This window comes from Leptonychotes weddellii, chromosome 15 (genome assembly GCF_054177405.1).
Source record: "Leptonychotes weddellii isolate Sample4059 chromosome 15, ASM5417740v2, whole genome shotgun sequence".
NCBI lineage: Eukaryota > Metazoa > Chordata > Mammalia > Carnivora > Phocidae > Leptonychotes > Leptonychotes weddellii.
In genome coordinates this window covers 7,234,532-7,256,283 of record NC_138383.1, presented here as the reverse complement: position 1 = coordinate 7,256,283, position 21,752 = coordinate 7,234,532, and the positions used below count along the sequence as shown (strand labels likewise).

Genomic DNA, 21,752 nt, shown 5'->3' with positions numbered 1-21,752 from the left:
GCAATTTGATGTATCTAAAGTTAACAAAGCTGCAACGGGTTCAACCTGACAGGCTGTTATGAGTAAAACCCTTTTCATGAGCAGTATTTTGCTTCGGCTCCAACAGGGGGACAGATAAATCTGAAAAGCTGAACAAACAGAAACAGAGTTGGGAGACCAGAGTTGGTGGTTAACCATCTCCTTCCCACAAACCCAAGAGTCTGGGTTCTCAAACCGGCTTCTAGCTGCCTGGGAAGGCTACCTTCCCCGTGGGCGCTCAGTCAGTGTCGGATAACCACATGGATGCAAGATCAAAACCCATTAACTCACACTCCACGAAGCACCTTCGATAGATCCACGCTGCTGCCCTTTCTGGGTTTGGAAAGCACATTAAGAGTGAAACCTAGGGGAACCTCATGCTGTCTCAGAGCGACGGTGGCCTGAGTTTGTGACTCTCAATGGCAACATCTGTATTCAGTGACTGTAGCACTTATAAATAATTCTTTTCTGTTTATAGACCTTCCAGAACAAATTCCCCTTCTCACATCAACAGCAAAAATTAATTTCTTTTCAAATGTCCTAGAACAGATGTTTACTGTCAGGCTGATCTTTCTGCCAATTAGCGAGGTTCTGGGCATTCATGGTTATTACGTCCGTACTCAAGCCCCTTCAAAGTCTCTCCCTGGATGCTCAGCCACCACTCCCAAGCCATTCCTAATTTTCTGTGCAGTCTGTCCACGACTTTCCCTTGGGATCTTCTCCATATTCAAAGCATATATTAGAACAAACACCAAGCAAAAGGTTAAAACAATATGCTGCCCAGCACAAATTGGCCAATGACTATTTACACTGCCCAGAGAAAGTCCCCACATTCAGACAGCTGATCAAATATACCTGTCCCCGTCCCCACCCCCAGTACTGGTGAGCAGTGACCCATCATGATTGCAAAGAGCCCTCCACGAGATACAGTCTTAGAAGCCCAGATGGGCCCAGGTAGGAAGGGCAGAATGAGACCCAACGGGGGCTACACAGAGCCGCTGAGCCAGTCCCTGGTCTTCTGTTCCGAGAGTTAAGGCCATCGGCTGTAAGATCTTCCTGCCAGGGCAAGTAGAATATATCCCAACGGTAAGTTCACACATGACCAGGGTGGATTTAAGAGCAGAATATGGCAGCCCACACAGAGGACCTCTCGAAGTTCATATCATGCAGATATAATCAATGGCAAGGAAGCCAAGGGTTCAGGGGCCAGAAACTGACACTGACATTCAAGCTTGTGATGAAAAAAATGACGCATGGTCTTTCCACCGAGACAATGTTGTGACTCTCCATCCAACCGTCACATCCAGCTGTCTGGTCCAGAGGCTGGTCCTTCTGTGACATGAGGAATCAGTTTCTCATTGGCCCCAAGGACAAGTTCCCAAGGACCCTTCCTTCTCTTTCATCAGGAATTTACAGCAGCAAAGAAGGCAGGTAGGCGGGGAAGAGAATGTCAGACTACGTCCTGGGCTAGATGTCCAGCGACTCCAGTGAGCCTGACCTGATCCTAGCTTGTCACAGTCCAACAGAAGAAATGACTTCCAACCCCATTCTCCCCTACAGCATCCTTCTTGTGCCTCTTCTCTTTCTGGGTGAACAGAGAATTCAAGCACCAGCTCAGATGTCACAGAGGACTTCTGCCTACCTCTAGGGCTGGTTGGGCAAGGTTCTGTGTTTCTGTACTGGGTTCTTACAGACACTGACCCTTCTCTACACCTAGCATATGCACACTACTGATTTTAGCCAATGGCATTCGGTTACGATCTCATGGCCAGATTTCAGGCTGTGGTTCGTATCATGCTTCCACGTGGACAAGTAAGCACCCGGTCATTCTCCAAACCTAACCCACCAGCCCCATTTCAGCAAAAAAGCCTAAAATCTCTGATTTGCCCCCAATTCTGGTGCCTTGTTAGATTTTTAAATTTTTACTTTGCAGCCCCTAAAGGGAGTTATCCTCAAGCTATAGGGAGGAAGACTGGAGCCAAGGGGCATACAACGAGGCAACAGCAGAAGTGAACTTGAACTCAGGGCTCTGCTGCCCAGTGTCCCCACCTCATCCTCCTGTTAATAAGCCCTTGCCGATGTGACGCTTTGTCAATGGTCTTATGCTATAGTTGGGTGTGTCATCATCTTCGTGATGACAGTGTAGGCTCCTAAGGGTCAAGACCATGATCATAATCACTCACTTCTCCCAGTTGCTAGGTCCGCTCAGACACAGTGCCACACGGTACAACGTCAGCCGAGCTCTCTATTTATAATGAAATCTGACATTTAAAATCTGAACTTAGCAAAACGTAACTAAGGGGATGATTAGTCATATTACCAAGAGCTTATTTTCTTTTAGGACAAAAAAAAAGTCCCAATTCACGGTAAATTTCTAGGTAAAAGCCCTAAATGGCTTGAAATATCTATTTCTATATCACTGGCTACTCAACAGAGCCACGAGTGGGTATGTCAAGTCTGAAGAGTGGTACTCACCAGGTGAGGCATCAGGAGGTCAGCCAGGTAGACAAAAGCAGCTCCGAGGGTGAAGCCAATGGCCACGGGGAAGAAGGCAAAGGCACCAAAGCCCCCGGAGGACGTGGCCATCTCAACGGCCGGGGCCAGGAGAGACCAATAGGAAGCTGCTAACATGACCTGCAAAACCACAGTGAACAAGCCATTAAACCAACCACAACCCCAAAAGGCCTTCCAAGTGCCCACTTCAGTTGCTCTCTGTGGCCCAAACCGAACCCTACACAAGTGTTAGGCCTTTTGTCTTCAACATTCAGTACTCTCTCAAACCACAAAGCCACCACCAGAATGTCACAGGAACCCAATATGGCACGGGATGGAGGTGACCTTGGGAGGATGGAGTCCAGTTTGCTCTCATCTAGCCTCTAACTCAGTGGGTCTCAACCGCTGGCCACTCTACCCTCTGGGGGATGTTTGGCAATGTGTGGAGACATTTTTGGTTGTCACAGTAGACATGCGTCACACACATCTGTCTCCCTTCTATTTTTACCTGTTAGCTCTACGTCTGCTCTCTGGAGCACCAAAGAAGGTATCTTTCCTCTAGGATACGTGAGACAACCGCTGATCAATGTCAGCTTGGCTTTGCCAACTTTGTTATCTCTAAAAGGAAAGAAGGGGAACTAATATTTATTGATCACCTACTATGTCCAGGGAAATAGATCTTTGATATCTTCTTTTATCATTGCCACAACCCTGGGAGGCAGATGCTGTTTTCTGTTGCTATCCACAGATAATGAAATTGAATCTAGAAGTAATAAGATAATGTGCAGGAGGTCACGTCGCCAATAAATGGCAGATTCACAGACCTGAGCAAATAGCACCATAATCACCTGAATAAGGGCAGAACCATGAAAGGGAAGAGAAAAATGAAGCTGAACCCAAATCTCAGTGAGGTCAATTGGATAAAACTTCTGCAGTGTTTACTGAATTAAACGCTCATCCACGACTGTTTACTCTTAAAGATGCTGTGACATCTTCTTGGCAAGAGTACACCCACTACCCATCGTCACCATATGACAGTCATCACTGACATGTAAAATGTTGAATGGGTTTCTAAAAATGATTTAATTATGCCCTGCTTTAAAAAACAACAGCAACAAAAAAAAACATCTGCATCACCTGTCTCCAAAATAACATTTGGAGTGACAGAACCAGGTATTACAAAAGCAACAATAAAGAACAAATCCATGCAGAAAGTAATTTTCCTTCTGCCAACCATCAACCACACACAGTCATTGCTGTGGGCCCCATTCTCCCGGCAAAAGTCTTAGTGCCACCCACGGAAAGATTGTATTTACCTCAGAAACTCCCAGAAAGAAAATGCCTCATCAGTTCAGCTCCATGAGATCATCCGAGGAAGCTTGTGGGCTCTTTCTCCGTGCCACAGCCTAACCCGTCCCTTTCCCAGACTCTTGTCTCACTGGCTTTAGAACTCAAGAGCCCTTGGGAGCTGCTGTTCATGGTAAACTCTGCACCGAGGAGGACTTGCCCACACCTGTCCAGCAACCTCTCTGTGTGCACATTCCAGGGCCTCACAAACAGCCCCACCATCAGCGACCCTAAGGCGGCACCATCCAGGAAGGCCACTCATCTCATCCTCCAATCCCTCCCTGCATCCCATCCTTGTTGATGCCACGGCGGGGAAGGGAGTGTGCAGGGGGGGCACTTCCTCAGGTCAGCTCCCCATCCACCTCTTCCACACAAAGTTGAACCTCTTCTGCCCAAGCCCCCTTCCATCCCTCTGCATCCCTGGACGCCAACTTTTTCCTTGCCCCTGCAGATGAGAAATACAAAATGTTCCCATGGACAAGTGACAGGAGGTAGAACGGAAGAGATGTGCCTCTCAACGGAGGGGTGCTGGGATGCTGGGATGCTTGAAAGAGAAGAGGATGCCGGATGATTCAGATGGGCTCCTCCTCGAGCATCACCGTTCTCTATCCTTCCAGTGAAATCCAGGACCCAACTGGATTTCCTTCATTTCTTTTCCTCACCAGACTCCTGACCTCCTACATAAACTGGAAAAAATGACCAAAGAACAATCGTGAAATAGAACCAGGTTGCCTGTCCGAAGTGACAAAAGCGCCCAAAGAAAAGCTATTTAGAGGGTGTATGTGGGAGACAAAATGATGACCTCCCCCCAAAGACAGCCACATCCTGATCCCCAAAACCTGGAACTATGTCCCCCTTACGTGGCAAAAAGGACTCTACAGCTGTGATGAAGTTAAGGACCTTGAGATGGGGAGCTTATCCTGGATGATCTGGGCGGAGCCAATGTGATCCCAGGGTTCTTAGGAGAAGACAAGAAGAGTCCGTCAAAGAGAAGATGTGAGGTCACAGTCAGTAAGTGACTGGAAGATGCTGCCGGGCTGGCCTGAAGCATGGAGGAAAGGTCATGAACCAACAGGTGGCCTCCAGAAAGTGGAAACAGCAAGGAAACAAACTGTCCCCTAGAGCGTCTGGAAGGAAGGCTTGACTGTAACCCAGGAAGAACCATTTTGGACTTCTGAACTCCAGGACTTTCAGATCACATATGTATGTCCTTTTGAGCTGCTACATTTGTGGTATTTTCTTACAGTGGCAACAAGAAACTAATATAGCCTTTGGAGGCATAGGTTACATTTTTTTTTTTTTTTTTTAGAGCAGTTGTAAGTTCACAGCAAAATAGAGCAGAAAGTACAGAGAAGTCCTGTGCCCCACACTTGCACAAATTCCCAGTATGGGCACCCCACACCTCAGTAGCATATTTGTTGCAATAGATTGATACACCATTATCATCCGAAGTCTATGGTTTACATTAGAGATCAGGTTTGGCGCTGTAGATCCTATGGGCTTGTATAAATACGTAAAGATAGGTACCCGCCATTCCAGTATCATTAGAGGGTAGTTTCACGGCCCTACAAATCCTGGGTACTCTGCCTATTCATCCCTACCTCCCCACAACCCTTGGCAACCACTGATCTCTTTACAGTCTCCATAGTCTTTTGCCTTTTCCAGAATGCCATACAGTTGAGATCACACAGTCCATAGCCTTTTCAGATTGGCTTCTTTCACTCAGTGATATGCTTTTAAGATTCCTCCATGTCTTTCCATGGCTTGGATAGCTCATTTCTTTTTAGCCCTGAATAATATTCCATTGTCTGGATGGCCCACATTTTGTTTGTCCTCATTCACCTACGGAAGGATATCTTGGTTGCTTTCAAGTTTCGGCAATTATGAATAATGAATAAAGCTACTATCAGCATGTGTGTGCAGGTTTTTGTGTAGACATAACTCTTCAGCTCATTTGGGTAAATACCAAGGAGTACAATTGCTGGATTGTATATTAAGCCTTATTTAATAATTGCCCCCCACGTAGGTGGCTGGCTTGAAACTCTCAATACTAACAAAGCTCCTTTAAATGTTAAGCATTTTTTGATCTGGATGTAGGGACATTAACTAGCTGATACAGTAGCAGGAAGTCACGCATCTGATTAACCCTCATTTACTCCTAAGAAGCAGGGCCTGGAGGGGATAGGCTATGGAGGATAAGGTGGTGAGAAGTGGGCCCAAGACTTCAGGTAATGAGCTCCACAGGGAGGTCCTTGCCAGCCAGTCCCTTTATGACCCCAGACGACAGATACCCAAAGCCCTCCTACTGCGCTACAACGCTTCTTATAAAGGCAAAAACTAGTCTAGCAGCACCAGCCTTGAAGACATGGGATAGAAGCATGAGGAGCAGACAACGAGCACCTTCCTCTCCCCACCTTTGCCTAGAACAGGAATGCATAATCAGGTTTTAGGGCACATGGCAGGAGCCTCACTGTTCCCCCAAAGCCCTTTTCTTGCCTCTTTATTGCCAAAATAAAAAGTAAAGCCCTTGGGGCGCCTGGGTGGCTCAGTTGGTTAAGCGACTGCCTTCGGCTCAGGTCATGATCCCAGGGTCCTGGGATCGGGCCCCGCATCGGGCTCCCTGCTCGGCAGGAAGCCTGCTTCTCCCTTTCCCACTCCCCCTGCTTGTGTTCCCTCTCACGCTGTCTCTCTCTCTCTCTCCGTCAATTAAATAAATAAAATCTTTAAAAAAAAAGTAAAGCCCAATCAATCAAATGCACTATGGGAAAGCTTGTGTGAAGCCCATCCTCCAAGCCAGGTGTTGCTAAGACCAAAGCGACCCAAATTTTTGCTAAATAATCGGAGAAGCTCAAGGGAGCAAGCATTTCAATAACAATGACAATTTCTGCGAAAAGAGCTAAGAAGGAAATACATTTTTTTTAAAAAGAGGACCGAGTATCTCCCTTCTGTCTGGCTAGTTTGGGAGGCCTACTGCAGGGCCCAGAAACCTGAAGGTGGAACAGAGTGATTGTCAGACAAGCTGACATGTGAGAAGTTGTGTCTCTTCCTCACTTCCCATGACCAAGGTTGATCCTGCCCTGGCTCTCTTCTTGACACACTGCCCAGGGCGTCTCAGCCCCATAACTGACCCCAATGTCCATCCCTGCAGAGGGGCGAGTGAAGGAATGGATGACCTGAGTTAATTTTTAAAAAATGGATGTTGATCTTGTTCCTAGTTGACAAAAAATGGGAACAGCCCAAATGTTCATTAACAGGTGAATGGAGAAACAAAATATTCCACTCAATGGAGTACTTTTCAGCCATGAAAAGGAGTGGAGTGCTGGGTACATACTACAATTTAAGGGAGCCTCAAAAACATTAATTATGCAAAGTGGGAAAAGCCAGACACAAAAGGTCACATAGGATATGATTCCAATTAAAGAAGATGTGGTGTATACATACACAATGGAATATTACTCACCCATCAAAAAAAAAAAATGAAATCTTGCCATTTGCAATGACGTGGATGGAATTAGGGGGTATCATGCTGAGCGAAATAAGCCGATCAGAGAAAGACAATTATCATATGATCTCACTCATACGTGGAATTTAGGAAACAAAACAGAGGATCATAAGGGAAAGGAGGGAAAAATAAAACGAAATCAGAGAGGGAGACAAACCATAAGAGACTCTTAACTATAGAGAACAAGCTGAGGGTTGCTGGAGGGGAGGTGGGTGGGGGGATGGGGTAACCGGGGGATGGGCATTAAGGAGGGCACGCAATGTAATGAGCCCTGGGTGTTACATGCAACTGATGAATCACTGAACTCTACCTGACACTAATAATACACTATATGTTAATTAATTGAATTTAAATAAAATTTAAAAAATAAAAGATAAGAAAAATAAAAAATAAATAAAAGAGTATGATTCCATTTACACAAAATATCCAGAATGGGTCAATCCTAGACACAAAACAGATTAGTGATTGACAGGGGATGATGGGGGCCGGGAACGGGAGAGTAACTACCTAACGGGTACAGGGCCCTCCTTGGGGGTGATGAAAATATCTGGACCTAGACAGAGGTCACTGTGAATGTACTAAATGCCACTGCATTGTACACTATAAAATGGTGAGTGTTATGTGGATTTTATCTCAACTTAAAAAAATGAAAGTTGAGCTAGCCTTAACCGTTAGAACCCTCTCTTGCACAACTGACCCCCGCCACGTGCTGAACCCTCCAGCCCCGCCCCCCCATCCCTTGGCCCAAGCACTTCTATCCACAAAAATGCCAAAACACCAAGACCTCTCATGCCCTTTCTTCCAAGCATCCAAAACCCTTTACCACATATATACACACAAAAATGGGTGGGAAAACGCAGGACTTAGAATCAGGTCCAAATTCGCATCTTGGCTCTGCCACTTAATGGTTAGGTAGCCCCAAGCAAATAATTTAAGAGCTCTCTGCAGCTCAGTTTTGACCAAACCAAACATAGGGGCAATGCTTACTCTATAACAAGATCGTCTTAAAATGATATGGGGCAATGCATATACCACACTGACCTAGTTCCCAGCGGGAAGTTAAGGGTTAAGTTGGTATTGCTGGATTCTTCCCTGAGCCTGCACTCAGCATGCTCCCCACCTCAGCACCATCTTGCTCCCTCCCCCTCCTCCACGGTGGCCCCTTTCCAACACACTGGGTTCATTATTTGTGTCCATATCCCCCGGGGACTAGGATGAGGGCCCTGCTATGAGCATCTTTGTCTCCTGGCACCACAGGTCTGAGCGGTCCTGAGGCAGACCCTCGATATTGGTTGCCTAAATGAATTTTCTGTTATCCCTGCTAATGATGGGGAGCAATGGGGGTGGAGAAATCAAAAGAAGGCATAATCAGGAAGTGATTCAACACTCGTTTTTTTAGTCTACTACCTAAATTTTAAAGTGATTTTACCTTCCAAATTAAGTACTATACAGGCTCATGCTCAAAGGCCGTCACTCCTTTGACAAACACTGGATGAGTCATTGTTTAACGTAAAGGAGTTTTTCTTAGGTGTGGAAAGAAGGTGGTATAGAATTTGCAGAGTGTCACAGAAGAGCTGTTGAATAGAGTCTACTGATAGAGTTGAAAGGGGTTTCAGGAGTCTGCCCAGTCCAAATGCTTCATTTAACAGGTGGGAAAACTGAGACCCGAAGGGATCCAGTGGATCTTCTCAAAGCCCCAGAGCAAGCTGGTGCCATCCAAAGCTATAACCGCATCGGCCCCACATCAAGTTCGTACCATCCTTCCCCCCTCCACTGACCCTGAGTCCTTTAAGAAATTCACTACAGGGTGCCTGGGTGGCTCAGTTGGTTAGGTGACTGCCTTCGGTTCAGGTCATGATCCTGGAGCCCCGGGATCTGACCCTCCCTCTGACCCTCCCCCCTCTCATGTACTCTCTCTCTCTCTCATTCTCGCTCTCCCAAATAAATAAATAAATCTTTAAAAAATTAAAAAAAAGAAAAAAAGAAATTCACTACAGAGTGAAGACAAAGTTGAAGTTAGTGCCTCCCTTATCACCAGACAAAGCATCCCAGAGCCACAGCTGGGATGTATCAGCTTTAGCAATCATCAGATGTAACCTTGATCCCCTGGACATTCGCCACCATGGGGATATAACCTGCTTCAAGAAAACGCAGCACTAGGAAATATTTGGCAACTCATCAACAGGAGAAATGATCTTGTTAAACATTTTTCTCTGCAAGATTCATCAGACCTTACAAACCTAAATAAACCTTAAAAATCAAAACCCATAGCCCAGGACTGCCTTAGAGGTAGGGAAACAAGCAGTTCTGTAGCTCAAAAGACAACGCCCCCTTAGCAGCATGGCTCAAGCTGGCAGCTTCAAAACAAAGTCTACGTATATTATGTTCTCGGTGTAGGGATCTGAATGAAAGGCGCACCTTCCTCTCTTGCAGACCACATTTTAAAACAAGAACACTCCAAATGAAACACATTTATCCGTTTATCCTGGACTGGATGCTGAGAACAGAAGAAGGACAGCATTGGGAAAAAATGGTGAAATCCAACTAGCATCTGGGGCTGAGGGAACAGTGATATACCAATGTTAATTTCTTGGCTTTGACAAATGTGCTGTGGTTATGTAACATGGTTAGGGGAAACTGGGTAAGAGTATGCAGAAATTCCCTGGGCTGTTTTTGAAACTTGTCTCAAAATCTAAAATACTTCCAAAGAGTTTATTAAGAATTGATAGTAACAGTTACCAGGGCCTGAGAGAAGATTGAGGGGGATCATGGCAGCTAAGGAACATGAACTGTGTGAGCAAAGTCTTGAGGCCAAGAGGGCCCACGGTTTGCTTTGTGGGGTCAGCAGTGACTGGGTGGGGTGACAGTTGGGGGGTGGGGGGGACTGCATGCCTCACAAGCTTCACATCAGGGAAACCTACAGCCTCCTCCCTGTGATTCAGAAAGGTTGAGTAAGTCACCCAAGGATACCCAGCAAGAAGTGACAGAGCTGGGATCTAAAACCCAGGCCAAGCTCTTAATCCCAAAGCTCCATTCCATCTCTTAGACATCTGAAATTCCTCAGAAACAACAACATTCACAATGTCACCTACTCAGTGCGTCCAACCAGAGAATGATTCCCCCTAAATGTAACTGTCAGTGTTGACCGTGTTCATGATAGCAGTATTTACTGTGCTGATGTGTAAATCCTAGCCCATTTTGGAATATCGTGGAATGTAAGTTGTGGAACTTATAGTTAAATGTTGCCAATCAAACACAAGCTGCTGGATCCCGAATTCCCACTGGACTTAAAGTATAGGCATGGGAAGGATCTCAACCACAAAGACAAAAGGAGAGGGAGAGGAGGAGCAGGTAAGGACTGACAGACACCCCAAGGAGGCTGACCCCTGAGTCAGAGTAAGATGGGTCACCCCTAGAACCCAGATCAGCCCAGGGACGGAGGGGCCTGGAGCCATGGGAAACAGGCATGCAGATGGGGTGGCAATGAGGCCTGGTGGAAAGTGTGGCTAAGGAGCCATCGGACCCCAGACTCTTCCTATACCTCCTGTGGCCAAGCAACTAGCCCACCCCATGTCCAGCTAGGGGCAGAGCACCACACTGAAAATAAGGGAACATGAAAGCGTGTGTGCCAAACGGGAGCGCCCAGCGTGCTCCCACGTCCTAGCCCCGCTGCCGCCCGGGCCACCCCCTGGGCAGCTTCTCCCAGAGCACTGCCTCCCCAGACTCCCTGCACACGTGACTCCGGGCCAGGCTCTGCTTTTGGGGCAGCCGGCTGAAGACTTCACCTCCTGGCACCCTTTGGGGTACCTCAGCAGGGCCTGGGGTTCAAGAGCCCAGAGGAGAAGAGGGGCAGGGAGGCTCCTGGGAAGGGCAAAATCGTAGAGCCCCTGGCCAATGTGAATGTCTGGAGGAGAGATTTATAGACCTCCAGACGGGAGACGGGTGGCCAGCAAAGGGGGAAAATGGAGACCTTCACTAAATGCTGGAAAACACAATTGCACAAGAAAGGAAATTCATAAATAATACTTACAGTCTTCATGTAAGCGGACTGATTTTGGGCTTATTAAGTAATTTACTTATTTATTGTGAGAAAATATACATAAAAGTTGCCATGTTAAAGTCTAGCCAATTCAGAGGCATTCATTACATTTCACATGTTGCGGGACCATCATCATTATTTCTAAAACTTTCTCACAACCCCAAACAGAAACTCTGTAACCACTGAGCAATAACTCCCCATTCTCCCGGTCTCTCCCCCAAGCTCCTGGGAACCTCTACTCTACTCTCTGTCTCTATGAATGTGCCTATGTTAGATGTTTTGTGTAAGTGGAATCATGCACTATTTGCCCCTTTGCGTCTGAATTATTTCACTTAGCATAATGCTTCTGAGGTTCATCCACATTGCAGCAGCTGTCATAGTTGCATTCAATAATGGCTCCATAATATTCCACTATTAAGCTGTAACTACTGAACTAATCTAAAAAAATATAATGTATCTACAGTGTAGGATGCAGCTGGAGATAAGAGAACCAGGTCTTCATCTCCCACACCTGTAAGTCACTGGCTACGTTTAAAGCTGAAAGAGTCAAGCTGTGGAGGAGTAAGCATGCAGTTGAGAAATGTAGAGGCACACAGACGAAGAAACAGCTAAAAGTGGGCCGTTCATGCTCATCCCTGAGAAGTACGAATCAGGAGCGGGGAACCGGGAAAACTTGACTTTGTATTTTTTTTTTTTAAGATTTTATTTATTTATTTATTTATTTGAGAGAGAGAGAGAGAGTGAGTGAGAGAGAGCACAAGTGGGGAGGAGAGGGAGATGCAGGCTCCCTGCGAGCAGGGAGCCCGATGTGGGGCTCGATCCCAGGACCCCGGGATCACAACCTGAGCCGAAGGCAGACACTTAATCGACTAAGCCACCCAGGCGCCCCACAACTTGACTTTTTAAACTATACATGCACATATCTTTGGGGAGAATCTCAAAACAAATTGATAATATCATTTAAAGAGATTTAAATATGTAAGTAAATATTATAAATAAACGTATAATACAATTTCCAAATGTTTTAATAATAGGAGACCCTGACTGCACAGTGAAAAGCCAGTAGGAGAAAAGGATCCTATGTACAAGAACTCCATTTCCAGAAATGCTTCTGCAGGATAATGAGACACCCCCCGGATGGCATGTTTTTGCCAAAGGCTCCCCTAAATCATACCCTCAACACCAGGAGGCTGAAAGGGACTAGAGGAAACATTTAAAATCAGCAGACAGTTGCAAGCTCTTTCTCATGTTGCCAGAGACTAAAATCCCCCATTTCCCTTCTGCAGTTCCCAAAACTAGCAAAACCCGAAACTTCTTTTCTCAAAGCATTGTGCAAAATGCCACAGGGATCCATACTTTATAATGCTATTAATTTCCCTCTGGTGTCAGAGGTACCAGCATAGAATTAAAAAAAAAAAAAATCAGCTAACCATCTGGACCACAGCAGGCAAATCTTTTCATTTCTGCTTCAGGGCTCATTTTGAGACAATTTCCACTCTGGAAATACAAATGAATTTGTAAAGAGTTCCTTAAGGATCAGAATATTCCAGCATGATGAGTGCAGCTAAGCCTTTCTTTTATGATAGGAAAGACAGTTTAAAGACTGGAAGAAAATCCAAGCCACAGAACAAAATTTCCCTCTTAATGAAAAGGGGAGAGGAAATCATTTCACTTAGACCATTTACGATGCAATGATTATCAGTATCCGTTATTCAGTGTGCACGCGTCTAAGGAAAGTGCACTGAATTCTACAGAAGACAGGAGCACAGAGTTCAAAATAATAGCATCCAACCCAAGCCATGCTGCAAGGAAGTAGGTTCATCCTTAAATGTTTGTTGAAGCAAACGGACGTGGATTCTAACCTCTAAGGCCACTGTGGAATTAAGAAGTAGGCACAGACTTAGGGCACCTGGGTGGCTCCGTCGGTTAAGCATCTGCCTTCGGCTCAGGTCATGATCTCAGACCCCTGGGATCGAGTCCCACATCGGGCTCTCTGCTCAGCAGGGAGTCTGCTTCTCCCTCTGCCCCTCTCCTCCCCTCCCTTGCTCGTGCTCTGTCTCTATGTCTCTCTCTCTCTCAAATAAATAAATAAAATCTTAAAAAAAAAAAAAAAAAGCAATAGGCACAAACTTGCAACCCATAAAGTCAAGGTAATAATGACTCCGAAAGTGCACAAGCCAAGGAATGTCTCCAACTTCTGTCCCCAAATCAAATATGAAATTAATTTTTAAAAGTCAATCGATAAGTACTTCATCAGTGACTATTACAGGCCCAACATTATGCTGGATCCTAGGGGGCTGGGAGGGAGGAAGCTGATCTGGGTCCTGCCTTTGAGAAGCAGGCTGTGTACCGTAATAAGAGAGACTATGGAAGACGCCCGAAATAAGTGGAGAAGGTATCTGAAACAATACATGAAGGAAGCCTCCCGTCATCCCAAGAAAGGAGAATGGCAACACTGTTAAAAAAGTAAAACATCAGGGGCACCTGGGTGGCTCAGTAGGTTAAGAGTCTGACTCTTGATTTTGGCTCAGGTCATGATCTCAGGGTCGTGAGATCAAGCCCCACGTTGGGCTCCATGCTCGGTGCGGAATCTGCTTAAGATTCTCTCTCCCTCTGCCCCTTCTCCCGCTCCCAGGTGCATGTGTACATGCTCTTTCTCTCTCTAAATAAATAAACTAATTAAATCTTTAAAAAAAAAAAAAGTAATACATCAAAGGAAACGTGGTGAAGGGCTCTTGACAGTTGGATCTGGTTTGGAAAAGAAAACAAGGGTAGGACCGTCTAACAGTCTGGGAGGTAAGCGTGCCAAAGCTTATGTTGTGGGGACTGCAGGGGGATCAACCCGGCTGGAAGAGAGGGTGTGTGTTGGGGTCCCCTGGGACAGTTGGGTACGATTCAGAAGCCAGGCAGAATGGCTTAGACTCAAGATATGGGTGGGTTGTTTCCAACTCTGGCTGCACACTAGAATCACCTGGAGTTTTTCAACTACAGAAGCCAAGGCCCCTCCATGATCCACTGGAACAGACTCGCCTAGATTGGAAACCAACAGGTGGAGACCTGACCGGAATGGAGGCACAGGGACTGGGAAGAAGGGAGAAATCTGCAGAATGAGGTTGGCCATGTCCACTCAATACTGAGCCACCCAGTAGAAACCCATGATGGGTAGCCACAGGTATTCTGCATTGAGCCAGCTTGCAAATTTGGCAGGTCAATTATTACTCATGACTCAAGCATGAATCAAATTCATATGGAGGCTATATCTTTACCTAGTTTTCTTTTATCAAAAAGCTCTCATAATAGACCAGCCTCACATAATTTTGTAGACCTAACTCTAAACAACTCAAAATTATAATAATTTATATTTAGCCTCAATTACAGTTATTAATTGATGCAGACCTGCTTCAATGACCTGACTCTTGTTAGCTACACCTACTCAGTGAAAATGATGGGCAAGGTCTCGGCCGACAAGTTTGCATTCAGTCACCAAACTAGGAAAGGACATATGAGCCATGAGCTTGAGTGGTGCCTGGGAGGTGCCGTCAGTTAAGCGTCCGACTCTTGATTTTGGCTCATGATCTCAGGTCATGGGATCAAGCCCCGTGTCAGGCTCCACACTCAACAGGGAATATGCTTGAGATTCTCCCTCTCCCTCTGCCACTCTTCCCACTCTCGTGTGTGTGCTCTCTCTCAAGTAAATAAATAAATCTTTAAAAAAGAAAATACCTGTTAAAAAAAAAAAAAAACCCCTATGACCTGGTAGTTCCTCTCTCAGATAGCTATCCCAAGAAAAATGAAAAATACTTCCACACAAAGAATTACACAAGAATGGGGCGCCTGGGTGGCTCAGTCGTTAAGCGTCTGCCTTTGGCTCAGGTCATGATCCCAAGGTCCCGGGATCGAGCCCCGCATCAGGCTCCCTGCTCGGCGGGAAGCCTGCTTCTCCCTCTCCCACTCCCCCTGCTTGTGTTCCCTCTCTCGCTATCTCTCTCTCTGTCAAATAAATAAAATCTTTAAATAAAAAAATAAAAGAATTATACAAGAATGTTCACAGTAGCTTTATTCATAGCCCAAACCTGGAAAGAACCCAGATGTCCATCAATACAAGAATGGATAAACATACTGTACTATACTTATGAACCTCAGAATCATTACATTGAGTGAAAGAAGCCTGACAACCCTAAATACACACACACACACACACATATATATATTCTTGTGCTTAAATGCAATCATTTAATGCAATCATAATGCAAAGATTTAATGCAATCATAATGCAAAGATTTAACTAATGCAATCATTTAAGCACAAGAATATGCAAATCCATATGGTGATAGAAATCATAAAGTAGTTGCCTAGGAAGAGAGGAAGAACCAACTTAGGTAATAGAAGTTCTTCCTAGAGTGACACAATATTCTCTATCTCATTTTGGGTGGTGGTCATACAGGTGTATACAACTGTCAAAACCCACTGGGCTGACACTGTAAGATCTGGGCATGCTATTATTTGCAAATGATATCCCTTTTTAAAAAACTCTTAGGGGGCACCTGGGTGGCTCAGTCAGGTGGGCGTCCGACGTGATTTCAGGGTTGTGAGATTGAACCCTGCATCAGGCTCTGTGCTGGGGTAGCGTCTACTTGAGATTCTCTCTCTCGCTCTGCCCCTCTCCCCACTCACGCTCTCTAAATAAATAAATACATATATAAATTTTGGGTGTTTTTTTTTTTTTTGATGAGCCACATTTGTGCTGTGAATAATATACTGGGTATCCAGGTTCTAGGGTCCACCCTAAAATGGTCCCTCTGGGGATAGGCCTGGGTGATCCCACACAGTCACCAAGGACCTGACACAGCCTACGCCCAGAGCCAACAGTCAGGCCATTATTAAACACGAAGGGCCAGCAGTATTAGACAAATACATTAATCATACCCAAAAGGACCTCCTAGCATCTGTTCTCAGTGACCACAGGGCTCCACTGGTGAGGCCCTAGATTGCAGGACAAAGCAAAAATCATCACCCAAGGCACATCTGGGCTTCCAATTTACTGACCAACAACCCAATTCCAACGTGCCCTGCCAAAACAGAGGGAAAAGAGCTGAAAAAATCCTCAAGCTCAGTCCTGCTCTAAACCTAAGTTCTTGTTCCCATTCCAAGTGCAACTCAATTCAACAAACATTTATTAAGCAGTTATGGTGTAAGGTGCCCCCCTGTGCTGGATGCTCCTACTGGCAATGATCTCAGCTACACCTAGAATAAGACCGCGGTGCTCCAAAGTCAAATCATAGTTAGACTATGATTGGTTTGAGAGCACCATTCCTCTTCCACAGACCCATTATTCTGAATAATGGAGAAGTGTGAGTATACTAATTATTTGGGTCCTTTCAAGGCGGATTCAGACTAGCTAGATAAGGGAGGACTCCCAGAATCCTTCAGCCTGCCAGAATCATTAACGCCATGGACTCTGAAAGTGGGAAAGGCATCCTTCTTAGACCTCTTCACCAGCTGGCCACCAAGAGAGCGAGAACGTGATGCTGCCCAAAGCAAACCTCTCCATGGCACCCAGCCACCAATCCATCAGCACCCTCTCAACTTCGGCCTGTTGATGGACAATCGCACCAGTTGGTCAAGCCTCCCCCACCCCAACACCACCACTCACTCACGCTGATCCAATCTGTCCCAGATCTGGCTGCTAAGGAAGCAGCTCCTGCCAACATTCAGAGGAGAGAAGAGTAAGCTGTCTGGCTCCATTGAGAAAAACTCAAAGATCTAGTTGAGGATTTTCTCCCACTGCACAATTCTCCCTCAACAGTGGCAAGAAACCACCAAAGTACTGGCTTTGTGCCTCTCCTCCTAGCTCAGAGAAAATTAGCAGGGAGGCTTAGGGACACAGTCTTCATGGTCAAGAAGGAAAGAGGCCATCCCTGACCTCCTGGCTCAGAGAAAATTAGCAGGGAGGCTTAGGGACACAGTCTTCGTGGTCAAGAAGGAAAGAGGCCATCCCTGATTGCAGACAAAATCACATTTCATTTTTACCATGCATGAAAACGTGGGTTCTCAAAGTGTTTTCTGCCCTAACTCACCTGGGGAATGCAAGAGATTCCCATCAGTACGGTGGCAATGACCCCTGGCAATTGGAGGGCAGGAGGGCAGGAATGGTGGGACAGAATCTCAAGAAGGGACCGAAGTATGAAAGAGCCTCCTCACCTAGGGTTGCCTGATTTTGCAAAGACTAACACAGGCCCAGCCGAATTTGAGTTTCAGATAAACAACGAATATTTTTTTCATTTGGGACACACTTATATGAAAGACTTCTTGTTTATCTGAAATTTAACTAGGAATGTGTATTTTATCTGGAAGCCTGGCTAACCCTACCTGCTACTCTGGGGCACATCCGCCCATTTTTTTCCCCCCTCTTCCTCCCTCTTTATGAAACACAGTGCAGCAGAGTAGATAGAAGGCACGACTCTGGAGTCGGACTTCCTGATCCAGATCTAAGCTCCAAGCTGGGAGACCTTGGGGAAAAGAGTCATATCTCTAGGGCTACTATTTCTTCACATGGAAAACAGAAACAATAGTGGAAGAGTGGCACCCATGAGTAAAATGGAATTAATCATGATAACAACATTTATATAGAGACTGACCACGTGCCAGGAACCTTCTGAATCCTCCCAACGTTAAAAGTAAGATACTACTATTGTCCCTACTCCATATATGGGGAAACTGAGGCACAGGGAGGTTAAGTAATGGACAAGGTCACATAGTTCGTGGCCGAGCCAAGATTCAAATCCAGCCTGTGTGGCTCTTGAGTCCCTGCTCTCCTGCATGACACTGTCCCTACGGTGGTGCTTCTCGCCTACAATAGCTGTGAGGATTAATACTATAGCGCACGTTAAATGCCTAACACAAAAACGGGCCACAAAACGTGACAAATACTAGATATTATAATGCTTGTTATAGGTCTCTCTTTTTACTCTTATTAGAGTATTAGATTTGAGAGAAGAATTTAAATCAAAGCCTTATGATTTAAACATGAGAGTTCCTAGGGACAGAAGCCCCATTTACCCATCGTGACAACGGAGTGTAGACACGTGTCTGCGAGTGGATAATAAAATGCGTGTAAGCAGGAAGTATGGGCTGTGTACCCAGGCAGATCCACATGTAAAACACACGGCAGAGGGGAGACATCCCCAGCCACCAGAGGACCCTCAACATCCCCAGCCCCGGGTCACGGACACCCTAAGTTTTAATCCACTTCAATAACATGGACGGATGGGTCTGTTTGTGCTCACACGCCTAGATGTGGAAAGAACCGTGCCACCCAGTCGTGGGAGACAGGCGGCAGGGAGCTGAGATCCTAGCCCGTCTCAGGGAGGGCAGGAAGCTGGCAGAAGACAATCCAGGAGGCTGAAGGCATCGCAGGCGGGAGAAGCCCAGGCTGGAGGGATGGGGGGTGTGGGGGAGACCTCCTACAGAGCGCTATGCCCCAGGGTGTGTGAAACCTGATATGCGGCTTAGGGCTGGGAAACTCAGCATTCCAGGAGCGGCAGGGCAGGTTCAAGGAACAGCCAAGGTCCAGGTAGAACACACATATAATAGGAAGCACAGAAAGGTGATAGGACAGGCAGGACAGTCAGGAATACTGTGCCAATATGTTTAAACTTTATTCAGTAAAGAAACAGGGAGCCGTGCAGAACTTCGGGGCATGGGGTGTGGGGAACATGGGAAAGGGTCTCAAATATGATTTAGGAAGACGATTCTGGGGGCAGCATTAATTAACTCAGGAAGCAGTTAACGAGTCAGGCACTGAGGCTCATGTTATGAGAAATATTATACAAGACAGGAGAACTCTGCCCAAGAGGAGCTTCCTCTCTAGTTAAAGAGCGGACAGGTGACACACAAGAAAACAAATAAAGAAATTCGGAGAACAATGAATGAAATGGAGGGAAATAAAGCAACATCCTGAGATGGATAGTGACGGGGAGGAGCTATTTTGCGTGAGTAGTCAGGGAAGGCTTCTCGGGGGAGGTGACATTTGAGCTGCGGTCTGAATGATGAGAGGGGCAGGACTCAGTTCCAAGTAAAGGGAATACATTCCTGAGGTCAGAACAAGCTGGGGACTGAAATGGCCGTGGTTGAAGCATGGTGACCAAGGCGGGGAAAGGTACCTGAGGACAGAGAGAAGGGCGAGGTCCTCGCAGACCGTGGGGGAGCTGGGACTTGATTCTCCGGCAGGGGCAATGGGGCTGATGTGCACTCTCAGAAGCTCACGCTGGCTGCTGTGGATGAGGGGTGCAGAGGCGGGGCGGGCAGGGAGGTGGCAGTCAAGGCAGAGACACAGAGAACCCACCCCTGGCGCGCCTGGGGGATCGCGATGGCCCAGACCTGAAGGCACAGGTGAAGAAGGAGGGTCGAGTTTGGGCTGTCCTCCGAAGGGAGAGGCAGGGCTTGTCGGTGGAACGGATGAGGAGGGTCACGTAAGAAAGCGTGGGTGAGTCTCCTGCGGCAGCCTGGCCACACCCACAAACTGGGGGGCTTTGAAACAATGCAAATGTGTTCTCGCATGATTCTGGAGCCTAGAAGCCCCAAATCAAGGACTCTGGAGTGCCAGGGCCCCTCTCAAAGCTCTAGAGAAGAAACTTCCCTTCCCTCTTCTGGCCTCCAGGGCTTTGAGCCATCTTTGGTATGCCTTGGCTCCTTTCCTAGGCACATCGTTTCTGTCATGTGGCCATCTCCTGCCTGTATGTCTCTAGGTCTGTGTCCAAATTTCCCTCTTCCTATCATAGGCCACCAGTCATATGGGATTCGGGGCTCACCCTAAAGCAGTGCAATCTCATCTTTACTTGATTACATCTGCCAAGACCCTATTTTCTAATAAGATCACATCAGCAGGTTCTAAGTGGACAGAGACTGGGAGGCGGTGGGGCGAGGGGACACCATGCAACCTAGTGCAGACGGGCATCGAGGTGACCTCCAGTTTGGGGCCTGTGGCCGCTTAGCAGAAAATGGTGCTCTTGACTGAGAAGAGAAGACTTGGGGACAGCAGAGGTGGAGTGCAGGATGGGGAAGGAAGTGAAGTAGGGTGGTGGAGAGCTCTGGGCTGAACTTGTTAAGTGTGAGCAGTCCATCCGACGGCCAGCTACAGGAGAAGGAACAGCTGACGGCGGAGGCGAGGAGCCCGTGAGGAGGCTACGGGGGCACCTGCTGGCTTGGGCAGGGGCGGCAGCTGCCACAGGGGGAGCGGGGAGAACTGCGCAGAGGTGGCAGGTGCAGAGGGGACTGGCGTGGGGTGAGGGACAGGCAGAAACTCGAGACTGATTTCAGAAGCCTCTGGTGCAAATAATAATTTAGAGACATAAACTGGGCAATGGATATAAATAACCAGCTCATCACCAAAGACATGCCTAAGGGTACTAAGGAACTAATAAGATGTTTCACCTCACCTGTGATCCAAGAAAAATCGGAGAAATGTGAATCACCGGGCTGAGGGCACAGACTCCAAAATCAGACTGACTTCAGACAAATTCCAACAGTGCCTGGGCACATCCTGTCCCCTCCATAAGCCCCGTTTTATCATCTGCAAAACTGAATAGCAGCCCCCAGCTCGTCCAGTTGTCGTGAGGACTAAATGAGCTAACACATGTATGCGGCACGTACAGGGCACTCAGAATGCTGGCTAGTACTAATAATGCAAGGCACCATTTCTTTACCCAGCTGGAAACTGGCTTTACCTTTTTTTTTTTTCTTTAAGGAAGCTCTATGCCCAACATGGGGCTCCAACTCACAACCCTAAGATCAAGAGTCACATGCTCTCCGACTGAGCCAGCCCCGTGCCCCTGGAAACTGTTTTTAAATGCATGTCCCCATGGGGCACCTGGGTGGCTCAGTCATTTAAGCATCTTCCTTCACATCAGCATCCGTCAGCGGGGAGTCTGCTTCTCCCTCAGCCCCTTCACCCCCCGCCCCGCTCATGCTCTCTCTCAAATAAATAAAGTCTTAAAAAATAATCATAAAATAAATGCATGTCCCCAATGCTACCCCAGGGGGCCTCAGGAACCAAACAGGAAGAAAGAAGGCTCTTAGAGAGACCTCAGAAAACTCAGGGAAGCAACATTTATAAAGAGAAGAATCTATCATTTATATCAAAGAGGTACAAATGTATGAAATAAATCCATGGAAACGGACAGGGTGATGGAGGGAGGGAAAAGAAACAGGGAGAACAACAAATTTCTGGAAACTGAAACTATGAAAACATAAAAAAAAAAAAAAAAGACACATTTGCTCTTTTTATGTAGTTGAAGTCAGTGAAACTTCCCACCATGCAGAACAAAACAGCAGAGAGATTATAAAATAAAGAGA

The 21,752-nt window shown here is 46.6% G+C and overlaps 1 protein-coding gene across 6 annotated transcripts in view; it reads right to left on the bottom strand.

Moving 5' to 3' along the window:
- SLC39A11 (solute carrier family 39 member 11) overlaps positions 1-21,752 on the bottom strand; it is a 265,991-nt gene that overhangs the window by 149,425 nt on the left and 94,814 nt on the right. For all 6 annotated transcript variants that reach the window (XM_081804588.1, XM_081804587.1, XM_081804590.1 and 3 more), the window contains one exon: positions 2,494-2,652. In XM_081804588.1, the coding sequence (XP_081660714.1) occupies positions 2,494-2,652 (159 nt within the window). The remainder of the gene's footprint in view (positions 1-2,493; positions 2,653-21,752) is intronic.